The sequence below is a fragment of the Entelurus aequoreus genome, linkage group LG13 (assembly GCF_033978785.1).
Source record: "Entelurus aequoreus isolate RoL-2023_Sb linkage group LG13, RoL_Eaeq_v1.1, whole genome shotgun sequence".
NCBI classification, from domain to species: Eukaryota; Metazoa; Chordata; class Actinopteri; order Syngnathiformes; family Syngnathidae; genus Entelurus; species Entelurus aequoreus.
In genome coordinates this window covers 825,486-850,585 of record NC_084743.1, presented here as the reverse complement: position 1 = coordinate 850,585, position 25,100 = coordinate 825,486, and the positions used below count along the sequence as shown (strand labels likewise).

Below are 25,100 nucleotides of genomic sequence, written 5' to 3'. Positions count from 1 at the left end.
ATTATGGTATTGTTGTGTATTGTTTTGTTGGATTGATTAATAAATAAATAAATAAACTAAAAATAATTTAAAAAAAACTCAACAAATATAACAAATGGTGACTTCCTATGAGGAGTTTTATTGTTCATATACAAACAAGCTTATTGGTGTGTCCAGTGCACAGGTATCAAACTCAGATCTGGCCCTGCACGCATTTTATATGGCCCGTAAAAGCCTGGAAATAATGTGTCAATAAAACACCTTATATTTTCTTTCATTACTTTCTTATTTTCTTACTAAAGGTATTAGTGTTTTTTTTCTAGTTTGACAGGGGGAAAAAAATAGTGTCCAATATTGCAACAAATATTATATTATCTAACTTTGTTGGTGAAAATCCAAATACATACTTAAATATCTGCTTAGCTTATGATTTCGAAAGCAAGTTATCCATCAAATTGTACACTATAAAAATGACCAATAGATTTTACTGTAAAATTTAGGGATTTTTTTTTTCCAGCATATTACTGTAAATTTGAAAAAAAAAAAAAAAAAACGACTGTGGAAGTCGCTTCCTAGCGGTCCCACTGTCAGACATGGCACCAGAGCCAAGCATGCAGGTTTAACAAGGTTTTTAATGATAATGTTGTCAACAAAAGTTTCCAGTATCCTCTCTCCCCTCTTGCTTACTGTTAAAGACAACAGATGATTAGATTAACTCGTACCACCTGTGAAATTTAATCACCTGCCAGCTGTGTCTCGCCGTCAGCACTGTTACGCCCCTGTCTGATGGTTCTCTGTCCTCAGCACCATGGACAGAGGCGGTGACTTTTGCTCCTGCAGGCAGCGCTGGCTACCTCTCCCTCCACAACGACCAATGTTTGTTTTTTTATAGTAAAATTCTGTCGGCTGAGCTGTCAAATTTTTAGATTTTTTTTTTACTGTAAAATCTACGGATGATGATTTTATGGTACCACATTTTATTATGGTAAAAAAACCTGACATCTGAGTTGCCAAAATAAAATTAAACAGCAGTATTGTATTTATATTTACAGTAATATGTTTGTGGAGGGGGGGGGCGTGGTCTGTGGGCCTGCCGCGGAGCGGGAGTGTGTAAGGAACGGCCTCGAAGCCAGCGGCAGGTGAGTAGATTGCCCAGCTGGGGCTGGTTATCTAATCACCTGTCGCCCTTGTCAGGTTCAAACACTGATGACATCTATTAAACAAAACAAGAACCAGAGACAGAATTTAATTTGGTTCAATTTGAGGAGAGACGCATGGACGCTGTACCTTTCTACAGTGTCTCAGCACGCTCTGGCGAAAGATTGTATACCTCCTCCTTTATTTGAACTTTCCCTGACCACATGGCAACAGCTGCTTTCAAAGGGACGTGGGTCGTAAACAGCGTTGCGTTACAGAACAGTTCAAAAGAAAAGATTGTAAACAGTTCACAGAAAAGGTCGTAAAACACTTCAAAAAAGAGGTTCCTAGAAGAGTTCAAAAAAGCGGCGCCTGGAGGGGAGTCTGGTCCTGCTTCTTCTTCGCTTTTGTAGTTCTTGGGTCAGACAATATCTTTCTGTTGATTACAATACATGAAAGAAAACAACACCTTCATGTTGCTTCCCCCCTACACAGTGGAGTTTTACAAGCCTTCTTCGTGGTAGGTTCAAAGACATGTTTTTGCTTCGTGCCTGGGAACTCAAGATAAAATTATTCTGACAGCCCTTATTAGCAGCAGCCGGACTGAGACACAAAGTTGGAGATGGAGAGAGAAAAAGACACACGCTGGAGACCACAAGGGAGAGCAAGACTGAGGCTGAAAAGTCGAGTGCGTTTGCCGCGGAGTGGACTAAATAAAAACATTATTGAAACCAGAATACCGGGGCTCTCGTGCCAGTGTGTGGTGGTCAGGGGAACCCACGGCGGAGGAACTGCCACAATGTTGTAAAAATAATAATAAAAAACAGCATATATTTTACAGTAAAATATTTTACTGGCAACTAAGCCACAGACTTTTTTTTTTTACTCTTTACGTACATTTTTTTTTTAAATATTTAAATTCATAGACAAATGTATTAATTATTTACTGTTACAAGCGGGCCCTTTAATGGCAGCCATGACTGCGGTGTGGCCCTCAATGAAAACAAGTTTGAGACCCCTGGTCTGGTGGCACAGGCCAAAGTTAAGTCGGGGAAAAAATGCAGTCCCTTATACAAACCCCGTTTCCATACCAGTTGGGAAATGGTGTGAGATGTAAATATAAACGGAATACAATGATTTGCAAATCATTGTATTCCGTTTATATTTACATCTCACACCATTTCCCAACTCATATGGAAACGGGGTTTGTAAATGATTTATGCCTGCTTCACACCAACGGCGCTTGCCGCGCTTTAAATCGGCGAGCAAAGCGCCGTCATTTTTGTAAATTTTTCCACGAATATCCCGATCTCCGAAGTAATGTTATGCTTTGATATGCTCTGATATGCTCTGATACCCTCTGATACGAATTAGTTGCCGCTTTGTTACCGTTCCTCACGCTTTGATCCCGCTTTTGATAAGCTTTAAATCACAATTTGATACGTTTTATTACGCTTTATTGAACATTATTACGCTTTGATAAGATCCTGACGCTTTAAATCAGGCTCTGACACGATTATCAAGCTCTGTTGTGCATTGTTACAACAAAAACAAAAACAAAAATGTGAAAAACTCAGTATACTGTTTTCCACACATTTTTATATTCATTTATTTTTTCACTTTCTCCTTTTTTCCCCGTTATATTATGTTTTATATCTTCATTTCTATTATTTTTGTCATCTTAATAAATATCTATCTTTTATTTATTATGCTAGTTGAAAATAATCAAAGGCAATTATCCACACATTTTTTATATTCATTTATTTTTTCAATTTCTCTTTTTTTCCCCGTTATATTATGTTTTATATCTTCATTTCTATTATTTTTGTCATCTTAATAAATATCTATCTTTTATTTATTATGCTAGTTGAAAATAATCAAAGGCAATTATCCACACATTTTTTATATTCATTTCTTTTTTCACTTTCTCTTTTTTTTCCGTTATATTATGTTTTATATCTTCATTTCTATTATTTTTGTCATCTTAATAAATATATATCTTTTATTTTTTATGCTAGTTGAAAATAATCAAAGGCAATTATCCACACATTTTTTATATTCATTTATTTTTTCAATTTCTCTTTTTTTCCCCGTTATATTATGTTTTATATCTTCATTTCTATTATTTTTGTCATCTTAATAAATATCTATCTTTTATTTATTATGCTAGTTGAAAATAATCAAAGGCAATTATCCACACATTTTTTATATTCATTTCTTTTTTCAATTTCTCTTTTTTTTCTCGTTATATTATGTTTTATATCTTCATTTCAATTTTTTTAAACCGTTTACAAATTTTTGGCGAAGTTGCCGCATGTCCCGCTTCACTACAAGCTTTCCCACGATCCATTAGGACCCTCACGCTTTAATCAGGCTTTGTTACGCTATAACGCCGCTTTGCATGCCGCTTTGCATGCCGCTTTGCATGCCGCTTTGCATGCCGCGTTGCATGCCGCTTTAAAGCGCCGTCAAAGCGCCGTTGGTGTGAACCTAGCATTAATGTTTCTGTACGGCCCCCGGTAGAAAAATGCGTCACGGACCAGTACCGGTCCCCGGACCGGTGGTTGGGGACCACTGCTCGACATGACGTAGTGACGACAGCCGGGTGTTGTCATCAAACAGAGAGCATGAAAGCAAAGGATGTTGGACAAATGGATTTCTCCGTGCGACTTGCCCTTCCTGCGTCTTCGCTCTTTTCTTGTTTTGTTTTTTTTCTTCCAGATAATGAGCGATGTTCAGCCCATCTGTGACATGAAAGAAGAAGCCAGACAACATCTATAAATGGCTTTCTGCCTCTTTGCTGATGCTGCTCTCCCCCCCTGCTGATTACAGGTTGGAGAACATCACAAGTCCTCCCTTTCTTCTCTCCTGATATTAATATTAGGGATAGAAGGCTCTATGAAAGTTTTTTGGATCGGGTTTTTTTCTTTCTTTGTGTTATTTATCATTGCGAGCCCACACATTTCCAGCATTAACGACACGGCGGAGAGATTCACAAAATTGGCCAAACCTAATGGAGTTGATATAAATTCAAACCATTCTACAGTCGACACATTCCACCATCCTGGAAATTTAAACTACCTTTTTTTACAAGTTCAAAAAAATTACCAGATTTTCCAGGATATTTTTCACCATTCAAAATGAATTGGCCATTTTTCCAAACTGCTACCATTTCCAAAATTTTCAGCCGATTCAAACCATTCCACCGTCAACACATTCCACCATCCTGGAAATTTAAACTACCTTTTTTTACAATTTCAAAAAAATTTCCAGATTTTCCAGGACATTTTCCCCCATTCAATATGAATTGGCCATTTTTCTAACTGCTACCATTTCCACATTTTTCAGCCGATTCAAACCATTCCACCGTCAACACCTTCCACCATCCTGGAAATTTAAACTCCTTTTTTTACAAGTTAAAAAAAATTCCCAGATTTTCTGGGACAATTTTCCCCATTCAAAATGAATTGGCCATTTTTCCAACTGCTACCATTTCCACATTTTTCATCCGATTCAAACCATTCCACCGTCAACACATTCCACCATCCTGGAAATTTAAACTACCTTTTTTTTCCAAGTTCAAAAAAATTCCCAGATTTTCCAGGACATTTTTCCCATTGAAAATAAATTGGCCATTTTTCCAAACTGCTACCATTTCCACATTTTTCAGCCGATTCAAACCATTCCACCGTCAACACATTCCACCATCCAGGAAATTTAAACTACCTTTTTTTACAATTTAAAAAAAATTCCCAGATTTTCCAGGACATTTTTCCCCATTCAAAATGAATTGGCCATTTTTCCAAACTGCTACCATTTCCAAATTTTTCAGCCGATTCAAATCATTCCACCATCAACACATTCCACCATCCTGGAAATTTAAATTAACTTTTTTTTACAAGTTCAAAAAAATTCCCAGATTTTCCAGGACATTTTTCCCCATTCAAAATGAATTGGCCATTTTTCAAACTGCTACCATTTCCACCTTTTTCATCCGATTCAAACCATTCCACCGTCAACACATTCCACCATCCTGGAAATTTAAACTCCTTTTTTTACAAGTTCAAAAAAATTCCCAGATTTTCCGGGACATTTTTCCCCATTCAAAATGAATTGGTCATTTTTCAAACTGCTACCATTTCCACATTTTTCCAGCCGATTCAAACTATTCCACCGTCAACAAATTCCACCATCCTGGAAATTTGAAATACCTTTTTTTACAAGTTCAAAAAAATTTCCAGATTTTCCAGGACATTTTTCCCCATTCAATATGAATTGGCCATTTTTCTAACTGCTACCATTTCCACATTTTTCAGCCGATTCAAACCATTCTACCGTCAACACATTCCACCATCCTGGAAATTTAAACTCCTTTTTTTACAAGTTCAAAAAAATTCCCAGATTTTCCGGGACAATTTTCCCCATTCAAAATGAATTGGCCATTTTTCCAACGGCTACCATTTCCACATTTTTCATCCGATTCAAACCATTCCACCGTCAAAACATTCCACCATCCTGGAAATTTAAACTACCTTTTTTTTCCAAGTTCAAAAAAGTTCCCAAATTTTCCAGGACATTTTTCCCATTGAAAATAAATTGGCCATTTTTCTAAACTGCTACCATTTCCACATTTTTCAGCCAATTCAAACCATTCCACCGTCAACACATTCCACCATCCAGAAAATTTAAACTACCTTTTTTTACAAGTTCAAAAAAATTCCCAGATTTTCCAGGACATTTTTCCCCATTCAAAATGAATTGGCCATTTTTCCAAACTGCTACCATTTCCAAATTTTTCAGCCGATTCAAACCATTCCACCATCAACACATTCCACCATCCTGGAAATTTAAATTAACTTTTTTTTACAAGTTCAAAAAAATTCCCAGATTTTCCAGGACATTTTTCCCCATTTAATATAAATTGGCAATTTTTCCAACTGCTACCATTTCCACATTTTTCAGCCAATTCAAACCATTCCACCGTCAACACATTCCACCATCCAGAAAATTTAAACTACCTTTTTTTACAAGTTCAAAAAAATTCCCAGATTTTCCAGGACATTTTTCCCCATTCAAAATGAATTGGCCATTTTTCCAAACTGCTACCATTTCCAAATTTTTCAGCCGATTCAAACCATTCCACCATCAACACATTCCACCATCCTGGAAATTTAAATTAACTTTTTTTTACAAGTTCAAAAAAATTCCCAGATTTTCCAGGACATTTTTCCCCATTTAATATAAATTGGCAATTTTTCCAACTGCTACCATTTCCACATTTTTCAGCCGATTCAAACCATTCCACCATCCTGGAAATTTAAACTCCTTTTTTACAAGTTCAAAAAAATTCCCAGATTTCCCGGGACATTTTTCCCCATTCAAAATGAATTGGCCATTTTTCCAAACTGCTACCATTTCCAAATTTTTCAGCCGATTCAAACCATTCCACTAGCAACACATTCCACCATCCTGGAAATTTTATCTAACTTTTTTTTTACAAGTTCAAAAAAATTCCCAGATTTTCCAGGACATTTTTCCCCATTCAAAATGAATTGGCCATTTTTCAAACTGCTACCATTTCCACATTTTTCAGCCGATTCAAACCATTCCACCGTCAACACATTCCACCATCCTGGAAATTTAAACTCCTTTTTTTACAAGTTCAAAAAAATTCCCAGATTTTCCAGGACATTTTTCCCCATTCAAAATGAATTGGCCATTTTTCCAAACTGCTACCATTTCCAAATTTTTCAGCCGATTCAAACCATTCCACCATCAACACATTCCACCATCCTGGAAATTTAAATTAACTTTTTTTTACAAGTTCAAAAAAATTCCCAGATTTTCCAGGACATTTTTCCCCATTTAATATAAATTGGCAATTTTTCCAACTGCTACCATTTCCACATTTTTCAGCCGATTCAAACCATTCCACCATCCTGGAAATTTAAACTCCTTTTTTACAAGTTCAAAAAAATTCCCAGATTTCCCGGGACATTTTTCCCCATTCAAAATGAATTGGCCATTTTTCCAAACTGCTACCATTTCCAAATTTTTCAGCCGATTCAAACCATTCCACTAGCAACACATTCCACCATCCTGGAAATTTTATCTAACTTTTTTTTTACAAGTTCAAAAAAATTCCCAGATTTTCCAGGACATTTTTCCCCATTCAAAATGAATTGGCCATTTTTCAAACTGCTACCATTTCCACATTTTTCAGCCGATTCAAACCATTCCACCGTCAACACATTCCACCATCCTGGAAATTTAAACTACCTTTTTTCCAAGTTCAAAAAAAATTCCAGATTTTCCAGGACATTTTTCCCCATTCAAAATGAATTGGCAATTTTTCCAAGTGCTACCATTTCCACATTTTTCAGCCGATTCAAACCATTCCACCATCCTGGAAATTTAAACTCCTTTTTTTACAAGTTCAAAAAAATTCCCAGATTTCCCGGGACATTTTTCCCCATTCAAAATGAATTGGCCATTTTTCCAAACTGCTACCATTTCCAAATTTTTCAGCCGATTCAAACCATTCCACTAGCAACACATTCCACCATCCTGGAAATTTAATCTAACTTTTTTTTTACAAGTTCAAAAAAATTCCCAGATTTTCCAGGACATTTTTCCCCATTCAAAATGAATTGGCCATTTTTCAAACTGCTACCATTTCCACATTTTTCAGCCGATTCAAACCATTCCACCGTCAACACATTCCACCATCCTGGAAATTTAAACTACCTTTCTTCCAAGTTCAAAAAAAATTCCAGATTTTCCAGGACATTTTTCCCCATTCAAAATGAATTGGTCATTTTTCAAACTGCTACCATTTCCACATTTTTCAGCCGATTCAAACCATTCCACCATCAACACATTCCTCCATCCTGGAAATTTAATCTACTTTTTTTTTAAAAGTTCAAAAAAATTCCCAGATTTTCCAGGAGATTTTTCCCCATTCAAAATGAATTGGCCATTTTTCAAACTGCTACCATTTCCACTTTTTTTCAGCCGATTCAAACAATTCCACCATAAACACATTCCACCATCCTGGAAATTTAATCTACCTTTTTTTTACAAGTTCAAAAAAATTCCCAGATTTCCCAGGACATTTTTCCCCATTCAAAATGAATTGGCCATTTTCCCAAACTGCTACCATTTCCATATTTTTCAGCCGATTCAAACCATTCCACCGTCAACACATTCCACCATCCTGGAAATTTAATCTAACTTTTTTTCCAAGTTCAAAAAAATTCCCAGATTTTCCAGGACATTTTTCCCCATTCAAAATGAATTGGCCATTTTTCCAAACTGCTACCATTTCCACATTTTTCAGCCGATTCAAACCATTCCACCGTCAACACATTCCACCATCCTGGAAATTTAAACTCCTTTTTTTTACAAGTTGAAAAAAATTCCCAGATTTTCCGGGACATTTTTCCCCATTCAAAATGAATTGGTCATTTTTCAAACTGCTACCATTTCCACATTTTTCAGCCGATTCAAACCATTCCACCATCAACACATTCCTCCAACCTGGAAATTTAATCTACCTTTTTTTTACAAGTTAAAAAAAATTCCCAGATTTTCCGGGACATTTTTCCCCATTCAATATGAATTGGCCATTTTTCCAACTGCTACCATTTCCACATTTTTCAGCCGATTCAAACCATTCCACCGTCAACACATTCCACCATCCTGGAAATTTAAACTACCTTTTTTTTTACAAGTTCAAAAAAATTCCCAGATTTTCCAGGACATTTTTCCCCATTCAAAATGAATTGGCCATTTTTCCAACTGCTACCATTTCAAAAAATTTCAGCCGATTCAAACCATTCCACCGTCAACACATTCCACCATCCTGGAAATTTAAACTACCTTTTTTTACAAGTTCAAAAAAATTTCCAGATTTTCCAGGACATTTTTCCCCAATCAAAATTAATTGGTCATTTTTCAAACTGCTACCATTTCCACATTTTTCAGCCGATTCAAACCATTCCACCGTCAACACATTCCACCATCCAGAAAATTTAAACTCCTTTTTTTACAAGTTCAAAAAAATTCCCAGATTTTCCAGGACATTTTTCTCCATTCAAAATGAAGTGGCCATTTTTCCAAACTGCTACCATTTCCACATTTTTCAGCCGATTCAAACCATTCCACCGTCAACACATTCCACCATCCTGGAAATTTAAACTACCTTTTTTTTCCAAGTTCAAAGAAATTCCAAGATTTTCCGGGACATTTTTCCCCATTTAAAAATTAATTGGCCAATTTTCAAACTTCCACCATTTCCATTTTCCATTTCCATCCGTTAATAAAAATCAAATCAAATAAAAATCAAATCCACATTTTTCAGCCGATTCAAACCATTACACCATCAACACATTCCACCATCCTGGATATTTAAACTACCTTTTTTTTCCAAGTTTAAAGAAATTCCAGGATTTTCCAGAATTCCTGGTTTTCCAAAGCCCTATTTCCACCCTTTTTTCTGGCGACTACTGCTTCCACATTTTTCCACCCACTTCAACCGTTCTACCGTCAAAAAATTCCTGTTAATTAGGACAAAAAAAACAACGTTTTTTTTCGAACTGGAAAAATTCCCGGTTTTCCCAAAAATCCAGGAATTCTGTATTACGATTTCTCAATTCAACATGTTACTACTTCAACATTTCTCGACCGATTTGAACAATTCCATCACCAACCATATCAAATTATTCAGACCATTGAAGTTTTTTTTACCATTTAAAAAAATATCCAGCTTTTCCCGAAATTCCCAAATTTTTGGGAAATTCCCACTGAAATCAATGGGACATTCTTCAAAGTTCCAAAATTCCCACATTTTTCATCTGATTCAAACTGTTCCAACTTCAAAATATTCAGCCTGTCTGGGAATTGTGTGCTCTACTTCAACAATTCTAAAAAAAATTCCAGGATTTTCCAGAATTCCTGGTTTTCCATAGCCTTATTTCCACCCTTTTTTTCTGGCGACTACTCCTTCCACATTTTTCAACCCACTTCAACCGTTCCACCGTCAAAACATTTCTGCTAATCAGGACAAAAAACTAATATTTTTTTCGAACTGGGAAAATTCTCGGTTTTCCCGAAATTCCATAATACCATTTCTCAATTCAACATGTTACTACTTGAACGTTTCTCGACCGATTTGAACAATTCCAACACCAACCATTTTAACTCATTCAGACCATTACATTTTTTACCATTTAAAAAAAAATTCCCGCTTTTCCCGAAATTCCCACATTTTTGGGAAATTCCCATTGAAATCAATGAGACATTCTTCAAAGTTCCACAATTCAAAATATTCAGCCTGTTTAGTAATTGTGTGCTCTACTTCAACAATTCTAAAACAATTCCAGGATTTTCCAGAATTCCTGGTTTTCCATAGCCTTATTTCCACCCTTTTTTTCTGGCGATTACTCCTTCCACATTTTTCAACCCACTTCAACCGTTCCACCGTCAAAACATTTCTGCTAATTAGGACAAAAAACTAATATTTTTTTCGAACTGGAAAAATTCCCGAAATTCCATAATACCATTTCTCAATTCAACATGTTACTACTTGAACGTTTCTCGACCGATTTGAACAATTCCAACACCAACCATATCAACTCATTCAGACCATTCAAGTTTTTTACCATTTAAAAAAAAAATTTCATCTTTTCCCGAAATTCCCACATTTTTGGGAAATTCCCATTGAAATCAATGGGACATTCTTCAAAGTTCCACAATTCAAAATATTCAGCCTGTTTATGAATTGTGTGCTCTACTTCAACAATTCTAAAACAATTCCAGGATTTTCCAGAATTCCTGGTTTTCCAAGCCTTATTTCCACCCTTTTTTTCTGGCGACTACTCCTTCCACATTTTTCAACCCACTTCAACCGTTCCACCGTCAAAACATTTCTGTTAATTAGGACAAAAAAACTAATATTTTTTTCGAACTGGAAAAATTCTCGGTTTTCCCGAAATTCCATAATACCATTTCTCAATTCAACATGTTACTACTTCAACGTTTCTCGACCGATTTGAACAATTCCAACACCAACCATTTCAACTCATTCAGACCATTCAAGTTTTTTACAGTTTAAAAAAAAATTCCCGCTTTTCCCGAAATTCCTAAATTTTTGGGAAATTCCCATTGAAATCAATGGGACATTCTTCAAAGTTCCACAATTCCCACATTTTCCATCTGATTCAAACTGTTCCAACTTCAAAATATTCAGCCTGTTTGGGAATTTTGTGTTCCACTTCAACAATTCTAAAAAAATTCCAGGATTTTCCAGAATTCTTGGTTTTCCAAAGCCCTATTTCCACCCTTTTTTCTGGCAACTACTCTTTCCACTTTTTTCAACCCACTTCAACCGTTCTACCATCAAAACATTCCTCTTAATTAGGACAAAAAACCCAAGGTTTTTTTCGAACTGGAAAAATTCCCGGTTTTCCTGAAATTTCTGGAATTCCGTAATACCATTTCTCAATTCAACATGTTACTACTTCAACATTTCTCGACCGATTTGAACAATTCCAACACCAACCATATCAACTCATTCAGACCATTCAAGTTTTTTACCATTTAAAAAAAATTCCCGCTTTTCCCGAAATTCCCACATTTTTGGGAAATCCCCACTTCAGAGTTCCACAATTTACACATTTTCCATCTGATTCAAACTGTTCCAACTTCAAACTGTTCCTCAAATCTCGGGCTTTCCTTTTGATGAATTCCAAAAATTAAATTTTCCCCATTCAAAATGAATTGGCCATTTTTCAAACTGCTACCATTTCCACATTTTTCAGCCGATTCAAACCATTCCACCGTCAACACATTCCACCATCCTGGAAATTTAAACTACCTTTTTTTCCAAGTTCAAAGAAATTCCAGGATTTTCCAGAATTCATGGTTTTCCAAAGCCCTATTTCCACCCTTTATTCTGGCGACTACTCCTTCCACATTTTTCAACCCACTTCAACCGTTCCACCGTCAAAACATTCCTCTTAATTAGGAAAAAAAAACACGTTTTTTTTTTCGAACTGGAAAAATTCCCGGTTTTCCCCAAATTCCAGGAATCCAGTAATACCATTTCTCAATTCAATATGTTACTACATCAACATTTCTCGACCGATTTGAACAAATACAGCACCAACCATATCAACTCATTCAGACTATTCAAGTTGTTTACCATTTTTATTTTTAAAAATCCCGCTTTTCCCGAAATTCCCACATTTTTGGGAAATTCCCATTGAAATCAATAGGACATTCTTCAAAGTTCCACAATTCCCACATTTTCCATCTGATTCAAACTGTTCCAACTTCAAAATATTCAGCCTGTTCCAACATCTACACATTCCACTCACCTTGGACAATCAAAATACCATTTCCCAAGTTCAAAAAAAATTTCAGGAATTCCCGGTTTTCCAAAGCCCGATTTTCACCTTTTCCTGGAAAGTTTTCACAGTGCACATTTTTCAACAGTTTGTGAATATTCCAACTTCAAAACGTTCTTCTTAATTGGGACAACAAAAGTAATTTTTTTTTCGTAAAAATTCCCGGTTTTCCCGAAATTCCGAAAGAGGGAAAAGGGTTAATATTTGAGTGGGCCCCCGGCCCCTTCTGTAGTGGAAAAGCTGGGCCCCGAAATCAAAAAAGGTTAAGAACCCCTTTGTAGGAATCAACAAAAAGACCAGACTGAAACAGTCAACTTAATGGCAAAGACTACTTCCTGTTTACAGGATAAATGCACAGTTATTTTTATCAGCTGAATATTAAATGTAAAATAAATAAAAAATTCTCTCAATGTGGCCCTCGAGTCAAAATATTTGTCCAGCTCTAGTGTAGTGGGAGTGTGTGTGGGTGTGTGTGTGTGTGTGTGTGTCCGTGGTGTGTGTGTGGGCGTTTCTCTCACCAGCAAAGAGTAGTAGACTTTGAATCCGGGTTTCGCTACAAAGTAGTCGTCAGATTTGAAGGTGAGTCTGAGGACGTTGGATTTGGAGTTGACACTCGGCGGCGCTTTCTGCCCACACCAGCGACCCCAAATTATAGTGCTGGCCTCTAATCGGTCTTCCACTTCCACAAAGTCATACCTGCGCGGGGAAAAATGGGAGTGGAATTAACAAAAAGTCGGTGAAAAGCATTTTTAAAATAAAAAAGCACACGCTGCAAAATTTGATTGAAATACATTCGTGGCTCAAGTAAAAATTGAAGTGGCTTAAAAGTGAATCTTTTACGATACACAAAACTATGAATGAAATGACAGTAGATACGTTATGGAAGGGCTTGTACCCATTGTCTGGCCGTGAGCGCCCCCTAGAGGGCCGCCTAAGAATATCAGTTCCTCAGCTGTGGTCCGTTTGGGCAGCGACGGTACTCGGGTGTAATACCCTTTTCCACCACTTGTGGCAGCAATGACAATATCAAACAAAAGATTCTAACGCGCAAAAATTACGACTAAAGTGGTGAATCTGTATTTTCATTTGCACTTAAAATGTATTGAAAAATGTATTAAATTGAGTTTAATTAATTTAATTATGTTAGGATTTATTTATTTTAGAACTGCATAATTGTATGTACATTTATTTTTCATCAGTTTTCATCGGTTTTGCAGTACATTTGATTAGTATTTATTTTTCTAATCAGCCTTACCTAAACCTTGTTAATTATCTTAGTGATTAACACCTGCTTTCATATCATTTCACAATGATATTGATATCATTAATGAATCCCATTAAAATCAAGAGTAATATTTAGAGATGTCCGATAATATCGGTCTGCCGATATTATCGGCCGATAAATGCGTTAAAATGTAATATCGGAAATTATCGTTTTTTTTATTATCAGTATCGGTTTTTTTTAATTTATTTTTTATTTATTTATTTTTAAATTAAATCCACATAAAAAACACAAGATACACTTACAATTAGTGCACCAACCCAAAAAACCTCCCTCCCCCATTTACACTCATTCACACAAAAGGGTTGTTTCTTTCTGTTATTAATATTCTGGTTCCTACATTATATATCAATATATATCAATACAGTCTGCAAGGGATACAGTCCGTAAGCACACATGATTGTGCGTGCTGCTGGTCCACTAATAGTACTAACCTTTAACAGTTAATTTTACAAATTTTCATTAATTACTAGTTTCTATGTAACTGTTTTTATATTGTTTTACTTTCTTTTTTATTCAAGAAAATGTTTTTAATTTATTTATCTTATTTTATTTTATTCATTTTTTTAAAAAGTACCTTATCTTCACCATACCTGGTTGTCCAAATTAGGCATAATAATGTGTTAATTCCACGACTGTATATATCGGTTGATATCGGTATCGGTAATTAAAGAGTTGGACAATATCGGCATATCGGATATCGGCAAAAAGCCATTATCGGACATCCCTAGTAATATTACTAATTCACTGTTAGTATTTGAGTGGGCCCCGGGCCCTTCTGTAGTGGAAAAGTTGGATCCAGGGGTCAAAAAGTTGAAACTCTACTATTGACGGATTGGATCCCATTCAGTTTCCAGTTTCGGACTTCTACAGTATCTCCTTTGAGTCGCTTATCCCTCAAACACACCATCAGCAGCTTTTCCATATTTTCATGGATAAATGTCTGTTGTTAAGTTATTATTTATGTTTCTTGATATCTTTTTGTCCAAACAATTACACATATAAGATTCTACACCCCAAAAAAATAATCTATTTATTATTATTATATAAGTTTGGTGCGCTCCACAGCCCAGAGTTTTCTGTTCCAGTATAGAAATGTTTCGCCCGACCGGTAATCGCCAGCTCCCCAAAAAAATGTAAAAAATTATATCCTAGCATTCCCGGTTTTACGGGACATTTCTCGAATATGCACAATTTCCATTATTCTTTGACCGATTGGAACTGTTCCACCATCCACACACTCCACTCACCTTGGACAATCAAACTACCATTTTCCAAGTTCAAAAAAAATTCCAGGAATTCCCGGTTTTCCAAAGCCCTATTTTCACCACTTCCTGGAAAGTTTTCACAGTGCACATTTTTCAACCGTATGTGACCATTCCACCTTCAAAACGTTCTTCTTAATTGGGACGACAAAAGCTTTTTCCGTAAAAATCCCCGGTTTTCCCGAAATTCCGAAAGACCAATCAATTAAAATTTGAACTGTTACTACGTCAACATTTTTCAGCCGTTCTGAAAAATTCCAAGCCATTCATATCATCCAGGACAATTGTGCTAGTATCAATATTTTCAAAATTTCCATTTTTTCTCGAAATTTCCAAATTTCTGAGTAAAATGAATAGACGTATTCATAGTTATATAAAATAACCTAAATTCTCAAAATGTTATGCATTTTTAAACCCGATTCCGACTTTTCAACCATCCACCCACACTACTCTTCCCATATATTGAACACAAAACATGTTTTCCCTTTCCCAAAATTCCAAGTTTTCCGGTAATTTTCTCCCCATTGACAATGAATGGGAAACATACCCAACTCTTCATATTGCTACATTTCTTATCCGATTGGAACCGTTCCACCATCCACACACTCCACTCACCTTGGACAATCAAACTAACATTTTCCAATTTCAGAAAAAAATCCAGGAATTCCCAATTTTCCAAAGCCCTATTTTCACCACTTCCTGGAAAGTTTTCACAGTGCACATTTCTCAACCGTTTGTGACCATTCCACCTTCAAAACGTTCTTCTTAAATGGAACAAAAAAAGTTAGGTTTTTTCCGTAAAAATTCCCGGTTTTCTCGGAATTCCGAAAGACCAATCAATTAAAATTTGAACTGTTACTACGTCAACATTTTTCAGCCGTTCTGAAAAATTCCAAGCCATTCATATCATCTAGGGCAATTGTGCTAGTATCGATATTTTAAAAAATTACAGTTTTTCCCGAAATTTCTAGGAAATTCCCAGTCAAATGAATAGACATATTCATAATTATAAAATAACCTTTTTAACATGTAAAGCGACTTTGGGTACTTAGAAAAGCGCTATATAAATCCCAGGTATTATTATTATTAACCTAAATTCTCAAAATGTTATGCATTTTTAAACCAGATTCCGACTTTTCAATCGTCCACCCACACTACTCTTCCCATATATTGAACACAAAACATGTTTTCCCTTTCCCAAAATTCCAAGTTTCCGGTAATTTTCTCCCCATTGACAATGAATGGGAAACATACCAAACTCTTCATATCCCACATTTCTTATCCGATTGGAACCGTTCCACCATCCACACACTCCACTCACCTTGGACAATCAAACTACCATTTTCCGAGTTCAAAAAAATTCCAGGAATTCCCGGTTTTCCAAAGTCCTATTTTCACCTCTTCCTGGAAAGTTTTCACAGTGCACATTTTTCAACCGTTTGTGACCATTCCACCTTCAAAACGTTCCGATAGACCAATTAAAATTCGAACTGTTACTACGTCAACATTTTTCAGCCGTTCTGAAGAATTCCGAGCCATTCATATCATCTAGGACAATTGTGCTAGTATCGGTATTTTAAAAAATTACAGTTTTTCCCGAAATTTCCAAATTTCTAGGAAATTCCCAGTCAAATGAATAGACGTATTCATAATTATAAAATAACCTAAATTCTCAAAATGTTATGCATTTTAAAATACCATTTTCCAATTTCAGAAAAAAATCCAGGAATTCCCAATTTTCCAAAACCCTATTTTCACCTCTTCCTGGAAAGTTTTCACAGTGCACATTTCTCAACCGTTTGTGACCATTCCACCTTCAAAACGTTCTTCTTAAATGGGACAACAAAATTTAGGTTTTTTCCGTAAAAATTCACGGTTTTCCCAGAATTCCGAAAGACCAATCAATTGAAATTTGAACTGTTACTACGTCAACATTTTTCAACCGTTCTGAAAAATTCCAACACATTCATATCATCTAGGGCAATTGTGCTAGTATCGATATTTTCAAAAATTACAGTTTTTCCCGAAATTTCCACATTTCTAAGTCAAATGAATAGACATATTCATAGTTATAAAATAACCTATATTCTCAGAATGTTATGCATTTTTAAACCTGATTCCGACTTTTCAACCGTCCACCCACACTACTCTTCCCATATATTGAACACAAAACATGTTTTCCCTTTCCCAAAATTCCCAGTTTTCCAGTATTTTTCTCCCCATTGACAATGAATGGGAAACATACCAAACTCTTCATATCCCACATTTCTTATCCGATTGGAACCGTTCCACCATCCACACACTCCACTCACCTTGGACAATCAAACTACCATTTTCCAATTTCAGAAAAAAATCCAGAAATCCCAATTTTCCAAAGCCCTATTTTCAAAAATTACAGTTTTTCCCGAAATTTCCAAATTTCTAAGTAAAATGAATATATTCATAGTTATAAAAAATAACAAAATTCTCAAAATGTTATGCATTTTTAAACCTGATTCCGACTTTTCAACCGTCCACCCACACTACTCTTCCCATATATTGAACACAAAACATGTTTTCCCTTTCCCAAAATTCCCAGTTTTCCGGTAATTTTCTCCCCATTGACAATGAATGGGAAACATACCAAACTCTTCATATCCCACATTTCTTATCCGATTGGAACCGTTCCAACATCCACAGACTCCCCTCAACCTGGACATTCAAGCATTTCAGTTCCACTCCGGCATATCGGCGGCTCATGCACTCACACGCAATTCCTACCAGAATTCCAAATTTTAGTTGAAAATGTAGAATTGTACGTAAAAATTACATTTTTTTGGACACTGGTGAGTTCTCAGGAGATGGTTAGAGACACCTGGAAGTTGCCCAATGTGTGTTTGTTCACAATAGTAAGACGCAGTGTGATTTATCCAACCTGGAATCAGTCTGGCACAGTTAAGCACAAACGACGTTCAGAAGGATGCAATGGCTGCTATATGACTGACTATGGAGAGACAGACTCTTCCGTGATCGTGTCGATAATAGACACATTTCTATGAGATGTAAGAGTATCTGTTCAGTAATTCCATCCCCCCAGGTTGTGAGTTTGAGACCCCTCGTCATACATTCTGTGTTGTGCCATTAATGGTCCATGTTTCTTTTTATTTATGGCCTAATGGCGTGCATTCAGTGTTAGTAAATCAGTAATAATTGTTGTTAATTACCGTACCAATTGTTGGATAACTGTATCCAAAATAAGCTCATTAGCCTTTTTAAGTCTTTCCTCCCCCCTGCTGTTCTCTTTCTTGTTTGTGCCTACAAAGGCAATTGTGCCGCATATTAAAAAAAAAGTCAATTTCGTCAAGCCTGAAGGACAAATTGTTTGCCAAAAATGAAAACTCCCTGCCAGTGAAACCCATTTAACCTCTTCACCTCCTTTTTCCGTCCTAAATATTGTGGGGTCGTTTATGTAGAAGGTGTTTGAATGCAATCTTCCTTCTGCAGAAAAGAGTATCATTACCGGAAATGCATATACTGGGAAAGCCAATATTCCAACAGTTGAAAGTCATAAAGTGGTAGAGCAGGGGTCACCAACACGGTGCCCGCGGGCACCAGGTAGCCCGTAAGGACCAGATGAGTAGCCCGCTGGCCTGTTCTAAAAATAGCTCAAATAGCAGCACTTACCAGTGAGCTGCCTCTATTTTTTAAATTGTATTTATTTACTAGCAAGCTGGTCTCGCTTTGCCCGACATTTTTAATTCTAAGAGAGACAAAACTCAAATAGAATTTGAAAATCCAAGAAAATATTTTAAAGACTTGGTCTTCACTTGTTTAAATAAATTCATTATTTGTTTTACTTTGCTTCTCATAACTTTCAGAAAGACAATTTTAGAGAAAAAATACAACCTTAAAAATGATTTTAGTATTTTTAAACACATATACCTTTTAAATTCCTTCCTCTTCTTTCCTGACAATTTAAATCAATGTTCAAGTAATTTTTTTATTTTTTATTGTAAAGAATAATAAATACATTTTAATTTAATTCTTCATTTTAGCTTCTGTTTTTTCGACGAAGAATATTTGTGAAATATTTCTTCAAACTTATTAAAATTCAAAAAAATTATTCTGGCAAATCTAGAAAATCTGTAGAATTAAATTTAAATCTTATTTCAAAGTCTTTTGAATTTCTTTTAAAATTTTTGTTCTGGAAAATCTAGAAGAAATAGTGATTTGTCTTTGTTAGAAATATAGCTTGGTCCAATTTGTTATATATTCTAACAAAGTGCAGATTGGATTTTAACCTATTTAAAACATGTCATTAAAATTCTAAAATTTATTTTAATCAGGAAAAATTACTAATGATGTTCCATAATTTTTTTTTTAAATTTTTTCAAAAAGATTCGAATTAGCTAGTTTTTGTCTTCTTTTTTTCGGTTGAATTTTGAATTTAAGGAGTCGAAATTGAAGATAAACTGTTTCAAAACTTAATTGTCATTTTTTTCGTGTTTTCTCCTCTTTTTAAACAGTTCAATTAAGTGTAAATATCATTAATTATTAATAATAACATAGAGTTAAAGGTAAATTGAGCAAATTTGCTATTTCTAGCAATTTATTTAAGTGTGTATCAAACTGGCAGCCCTTCGCATTAATCACTACCCAAGAAGTAGCTCTTGGTTTCAAAAAGGTTGGTGACCCCTGTGGTAGAGTATAATATCCTAAAAATCATGTACAAGTCACACGCTACGATTCTACCAAACAGCATTCAAAACAGATTTGTAAAAGAGAGAAAGTGATTATGATCCAAAAGGAACGGAGGTCTTAATAAATCTAGTTTTAGAAGAGTGACAATGGAAGGAAACATTTCAAGCGGCGGTGTTAGCTACACGGTGGAATAAAACAATGTAAATCTATTAAAAAAAGTACAAATATGTCTTCATTATTGGTTTAATTATTGCCAAAATGAAAATTAGGCTTTGTAGTTGCCAACATTGAAAGTCAATAGAGGACAGATATAAGTTTCTAACTTCTTTCTGCTCCTTTTCATTCATAATTTATTTAATTTAATTAAGACCTCTTAAAGCCCAAGCTAATTGTTTACATGCTTTTTTGTATTTCTCTTTGCTATTTGGGCTTATTGCACCCTATTTAGAATAAAAACTAAGAATCATATTTTTATATGATGTACTTAGTCCATAAGTACACAAACGTGTACTTCATGTTTAGTGACATGCTAATTCCTATTTTTACACTTTTTTTTTACCCCAAAATTCCATTGTATGTTATACTCTTCTGACACCACCAGATGGCAGTATAAGTGTCCACATAAGTGGCCATAAGACCCCAATTCAGTAGTGTACACAATTTTGGAAATAAGAGCTAAAAGGTGCTGTCCACGCATGTGGCCACTTTAGAGGTTTTTAATGTTATTTTAATCTTATTTTTCTTCTATTGTTTGATATTTTATGAATGAAATAAATAAACAGAACTGAATTCAGTTCTGTTTATTTATATATTATTATTATTTTATTGGATTTATATTTATAAATAAATAAATAAATAATAATACATAATGAATAATATTAAAATAAATAATACATAATAAATAAATATATATAAAATATATATAAATATAAATAATATTAAAATAAATAATAAATATACATACATATTATTTATTTAGAGTTAAATCCACATATTTACTGTCACTTCTTGTAACTGTAACTCAGTGCTTCGATAATAGAGAATACAAATATATAATGATTAAAAATAAAAACAAATTTGCGCAAATTGATGTATTCATTTTTGTTTTAGTGTTTTATGTATTGTACTCCAGAGTCAATGTTGCTGATCAATTTTGAACTTGATATTAATCATTTTTTGGTATTAAATGGTTTAGGTTTATAGATAAAATAAGGATTACAATTTTCTAATTTCATGCAAACTTGTGTGCTTGAAATCTGTTTTGTTACATACTAAAAAAACTATGGTAATAAAGTTATTCTTTATTGTATTTTGCTCCATATTTTTTTCTTTAATTGTTAATAAAGACACAATGTTATGCAGAGGTGTACTTAAAACAAGTTTGTACACACATAATACTATCTATAGCCACGACCGAGATTAGGATAATAAGAATAAGAATAATACGATTTTTTTTCTTATTATTAGGGGGGGCGTAACAGAAAATAATTGAGAAGCACTGCCAACTTTGAACGATCCTCAAGTTGCCTCACCTGCACACGTCGTTCTCCGCCTCCTCCAGGCCAAAGTGACCGTCAAACTCCAGGCGTATCCTGCTTCCTGGCGGCGACACCAGTTTCCATAGCAACAGCAGGTTCCGCGGGTACGAGTTGGGGTAGCGGGGGCTGTGGATGACGCCGCCCTCCGACGTGACCGTGACGTTGTCGCATTTGCGGTACAAGTCTGCGGTGAGTGAGGCAGTGGTCGACTGTTAGTCGTCATAAAACATGCAAACATTGGCAGAAATATTGTTTATAGTGTTTTATAGCAGCCAGCAAGGAATCAAACAGAGACAGGATTCAATTTAAGTGTTCCACGCCTCCCCATTTATTTGAGCATTCTCTGATTACATAGCTGCAGCTGCTTCTAAGGGGAGGGGGTCTCATTATACAGCAGCTGGGTCATAAACAGTTCAAACAAAAAGGCGCTTGGAGCGGTGGCAGGTTTGCCCCCTCTCTTCTTGTAGATTTCGGGTCCAGATAATGTCCTTCCTGTGGCTGTCCCAAGATCTGAGAAACCGACACCTCTACGGCGCATTCCATCGCACACGGTGGAGTTTTACAATCCGTCCGCCTTTTGCTTGATAAGATCAGAGACAGCTTTGTAAGCACAGGTGCATAAGTAACCCGGGCAAATGGTCTTCACGCAGGGCAACCTGAACTCATAGAAAACAAGTTGTGTGGGAACTTATATACAATTATTCTGACAAAAGCACACAAAAAATGAACAATAACGATAAACTATGGCTGTTTTTTTTTTAGTTTAATTCACTGTTAAAACCGTCGTGTATAAGGGGGTCTCATTATACAGCAGCTGGGTCATAAACAGTTCAAACAAAAAGGTGCTTGGAGCGGTGTCAGGTTTCCCCCCCTCTCTGCTTGTAGATTTCGGCTCCTGATAAGGTCCTTCCTGTGGAGCGGTGTCAGGTTTGCCCCCCTCCCTGCTTGTAGATTTCGGCTCCTGATAAGGTCCTTCCTGTGGCTATCCCAAGATCTGAGAAACCGACACCTCTACGGCGCATTCCATCGCACACAGTGGAGTTTTACAAGCTGTCTGCCTTTTGCTTGATAAGATCAAAGACAGCTCTGTTAGCACTAGTGGATAGTAACCCGGGCAAACGGTCTTCAACTCATAGAAAAGTTGTGTGATAACTTATATACAATTATTCTGACAAAAAACACACCAAAAATGAACAATAACGATAAACCATGTCTGTTTTTTAAATTTAATTCACTGTTAAAGCGGCCGTGAATTTCACAATAAAACGCTGGCTACTGAGCTGGGAATGTCGCCCATTATTCACAATGGCTGTGTGAGAGAAGAACACACACATATTTCTCTTTTCCGTGCTTTCTAAATAGTAAAGAACTACTAGCTGGGGGCGGCTAACAATGCACTTGTACTTCCGGTTGGAAAGCTCAGCCCTGCGGTGAGCGAAGTCGTCCAAAAGATGGTGCGGCGGCACAAACAATAACACACCTTTTCAGTGTCTTTGCTTGTTTTGCTTTTTTTAAATTAAACTATTTACATAATGGCCGTTAGCGAAGATAAATCTATAAGTTAGCCGCACAAAGGGTTCAAAGCTTAGGAACAGCTCGTTTTGTCTCAACGCCTCTAAGGTTAGAATTACGGGTATAAACAGCTGCCAACAGGCAATAACATTGGATTTTGCGTGCAGTCTGCATGCATGACGTCGTTAAATTCAAACGCACCAGTGACGTGCGGTGAGGTTCATGGCTGGTGAGGCACTGACTTCATCACAGTCAGATTTACACTAAAGAGTATCTTATTCACCATTTGATTGGCAGCGGTTAACGGGTTATGTTCAAAAGCTCATAACAGCATTCTTCCCTGCTTGGCACTCAGCATCAAGGGTTGGAATTGGGGGTTAAATCACCAAAAATGATTCCCGGGTGTGGCACCGCTGCTGCCCACTGCTCCCCTCACCTCCCAGGGGGTGAACAAGGGGATGGGTCAAATGCAGAGGAGAAATTTCACCACACCTAGTGTGTGTGTGACAATCATTGGCACTTTAACTTAACTTTAACTATACACATACAAACTGTAGCACACAAAAAAGCACATTTAATTAAAAAAAAAGTTATTATGGTCTTACCTTTACTTATAAATAGGGATGTCCGATAATGGCTTTTTGCCGATATCCGATATGCCGATATTGTCCAACTCTTTAATTACCGATACCGATATCAACCGATACCGATATCAACCGATATATACAGTCGTGGAATTAACACATTATTATGCCTAATTTGGACAACCAGGTATGGTGAAGATAAGGTACTTTTTAAAAAAATGAATCAAATAAAATAAGATAAATAAATTAAAAACATTTTCTTGAATAAAAAAGAAAGTAAAACAATATAAAAACAGTTACATAGAAACTAGTAATTAATGAAAATTTGTAAAATTAATTGTTAAAGGTTAGTACTATTAGTGGACCAGCAGCACGCACAATCATGTGTGCTTACGGACTGTATCCCTTGCAGACTGTATTGATATATATTGATATATAATGTAGGAACCAGAATATTAATAACAGAAAGAAACAACCCTTTTGTGTGAATGAGTGTGAATGAGTGTAAATGGGGTGGGTTGGTGCACTAATTGTAAGTGTATCTTGTGTTTTTTATGTGGATTTAATAAAAAAAAAACAACAACAAAAAAACCCCAAAAAAACCCCCGATACTGATAATAAAAAAAACGATACAGATAATTTCCGATATTACATTTTAACGCATTCATCGGCCGATAATATCGGCAGACCGATATTATCGGACATCTCTACTTATAAATGAAGTCCATGCGCCGCTCCTTCTGAACAAAAGCATCTTTAACTTGTTCATAGAAGTCTTCCTTATCTTTCTTCAGTTTTAAAAGTCTCTCTGTCTCGATGGAGATCTTCCTTTAATTATTACCTCCTGCTTCCATTGAAAGTCCAGTTTAGAAAACTGTTTTATTTTAGATATGTAATCCTCCATGTTAAAAGTCCAGGCGAGAGGAAAAAATAAACGATCGCTAACTGTTCCTGCTTGTTGTCCCTTATTCTGCAGCCGAGTAGTCGCTAAAATGATCCCTGGGATCACTAGCGCCCGCTAGCACCATGAGGCGGGATTACCGCGAGCCTCAGCCAGTGCGTCTTCGCAGCCGTTTTATGACCGCTCAGCACAAGAAATACGTTACACACATACAGTTGTTGACAAAATACACTGTACATTATATACATCAGCTAACTAAACTATGGAAATGTATAATATAATTCATATAGCAATACGCTCTCACTGCACAGCAGGCCAGCAGTTAGCCCAGTCATTGCGCAATCCATGGTGAGGCTCAACTGGCTGGTGACTCACCGCAAGTTTCTTCTCAGTATTTGAACGGCAAATGTGAAAATTCAGCGATTTTGAATACAAATAATCTAAAACAAGTGAAGTTAAATTGAAAATAACTTTATAGTATAATCACTGGATACATATAAAAATTTTATTAATTATTTTTCTTTTTACATTTTTTTTTCTTTCCATGATGGCACGTGAGGCCCCGCCTGCAAGTCACTGACACGCACTAATGCTCCTCTTCCGTTTTAGCCAGTTCCACCTAACTCAGGTGGTGGCAAATATGCGAGTGTGCGCCGCCGAGCTTACAATCGTGCAAATGATTACCTCCCTCATGATAACAACACAAAAACAACCGGCAAGAGAAAAGGACAATTTTGCATTTTAATTAAACTTCCATTAAATATAATTTAATGGAAGTTTAATTTGCAGTCACCTTGTTTTGTGTTATGATGAT

At 35.9% G+C, this 25,100-nt stretch overlaps 1 protein-coding gene across 1 annotated transcript in view; it reads right to left on the bottom strand.

Moving 5' to 3' along the window:
- The window catches only part of LOC133663680 (platelet-derived growth factor D-like), a 201,301-nt gene that overhangs the window by 30,007 nt on the left and 146,194 nt on the right, over window positions 1-25,100 (bottom strand). The window contains exons 2-3 of the mRNA XM_062068364.1: window positions 21,284-21,498; window positions 13,043-13,220 (exon numbers count right to left, since the gene is read on the bottom strand). Coding sequence (XP_061924348.1) covers window positions 13,043-13,220; window positions 21,284-21,498 — 393 coding nt within the window. The remainder of the gene's footprint in view (window positions 1-13,042; window positions 13,221-21,283; window positions 21,499-25,100) is intronic.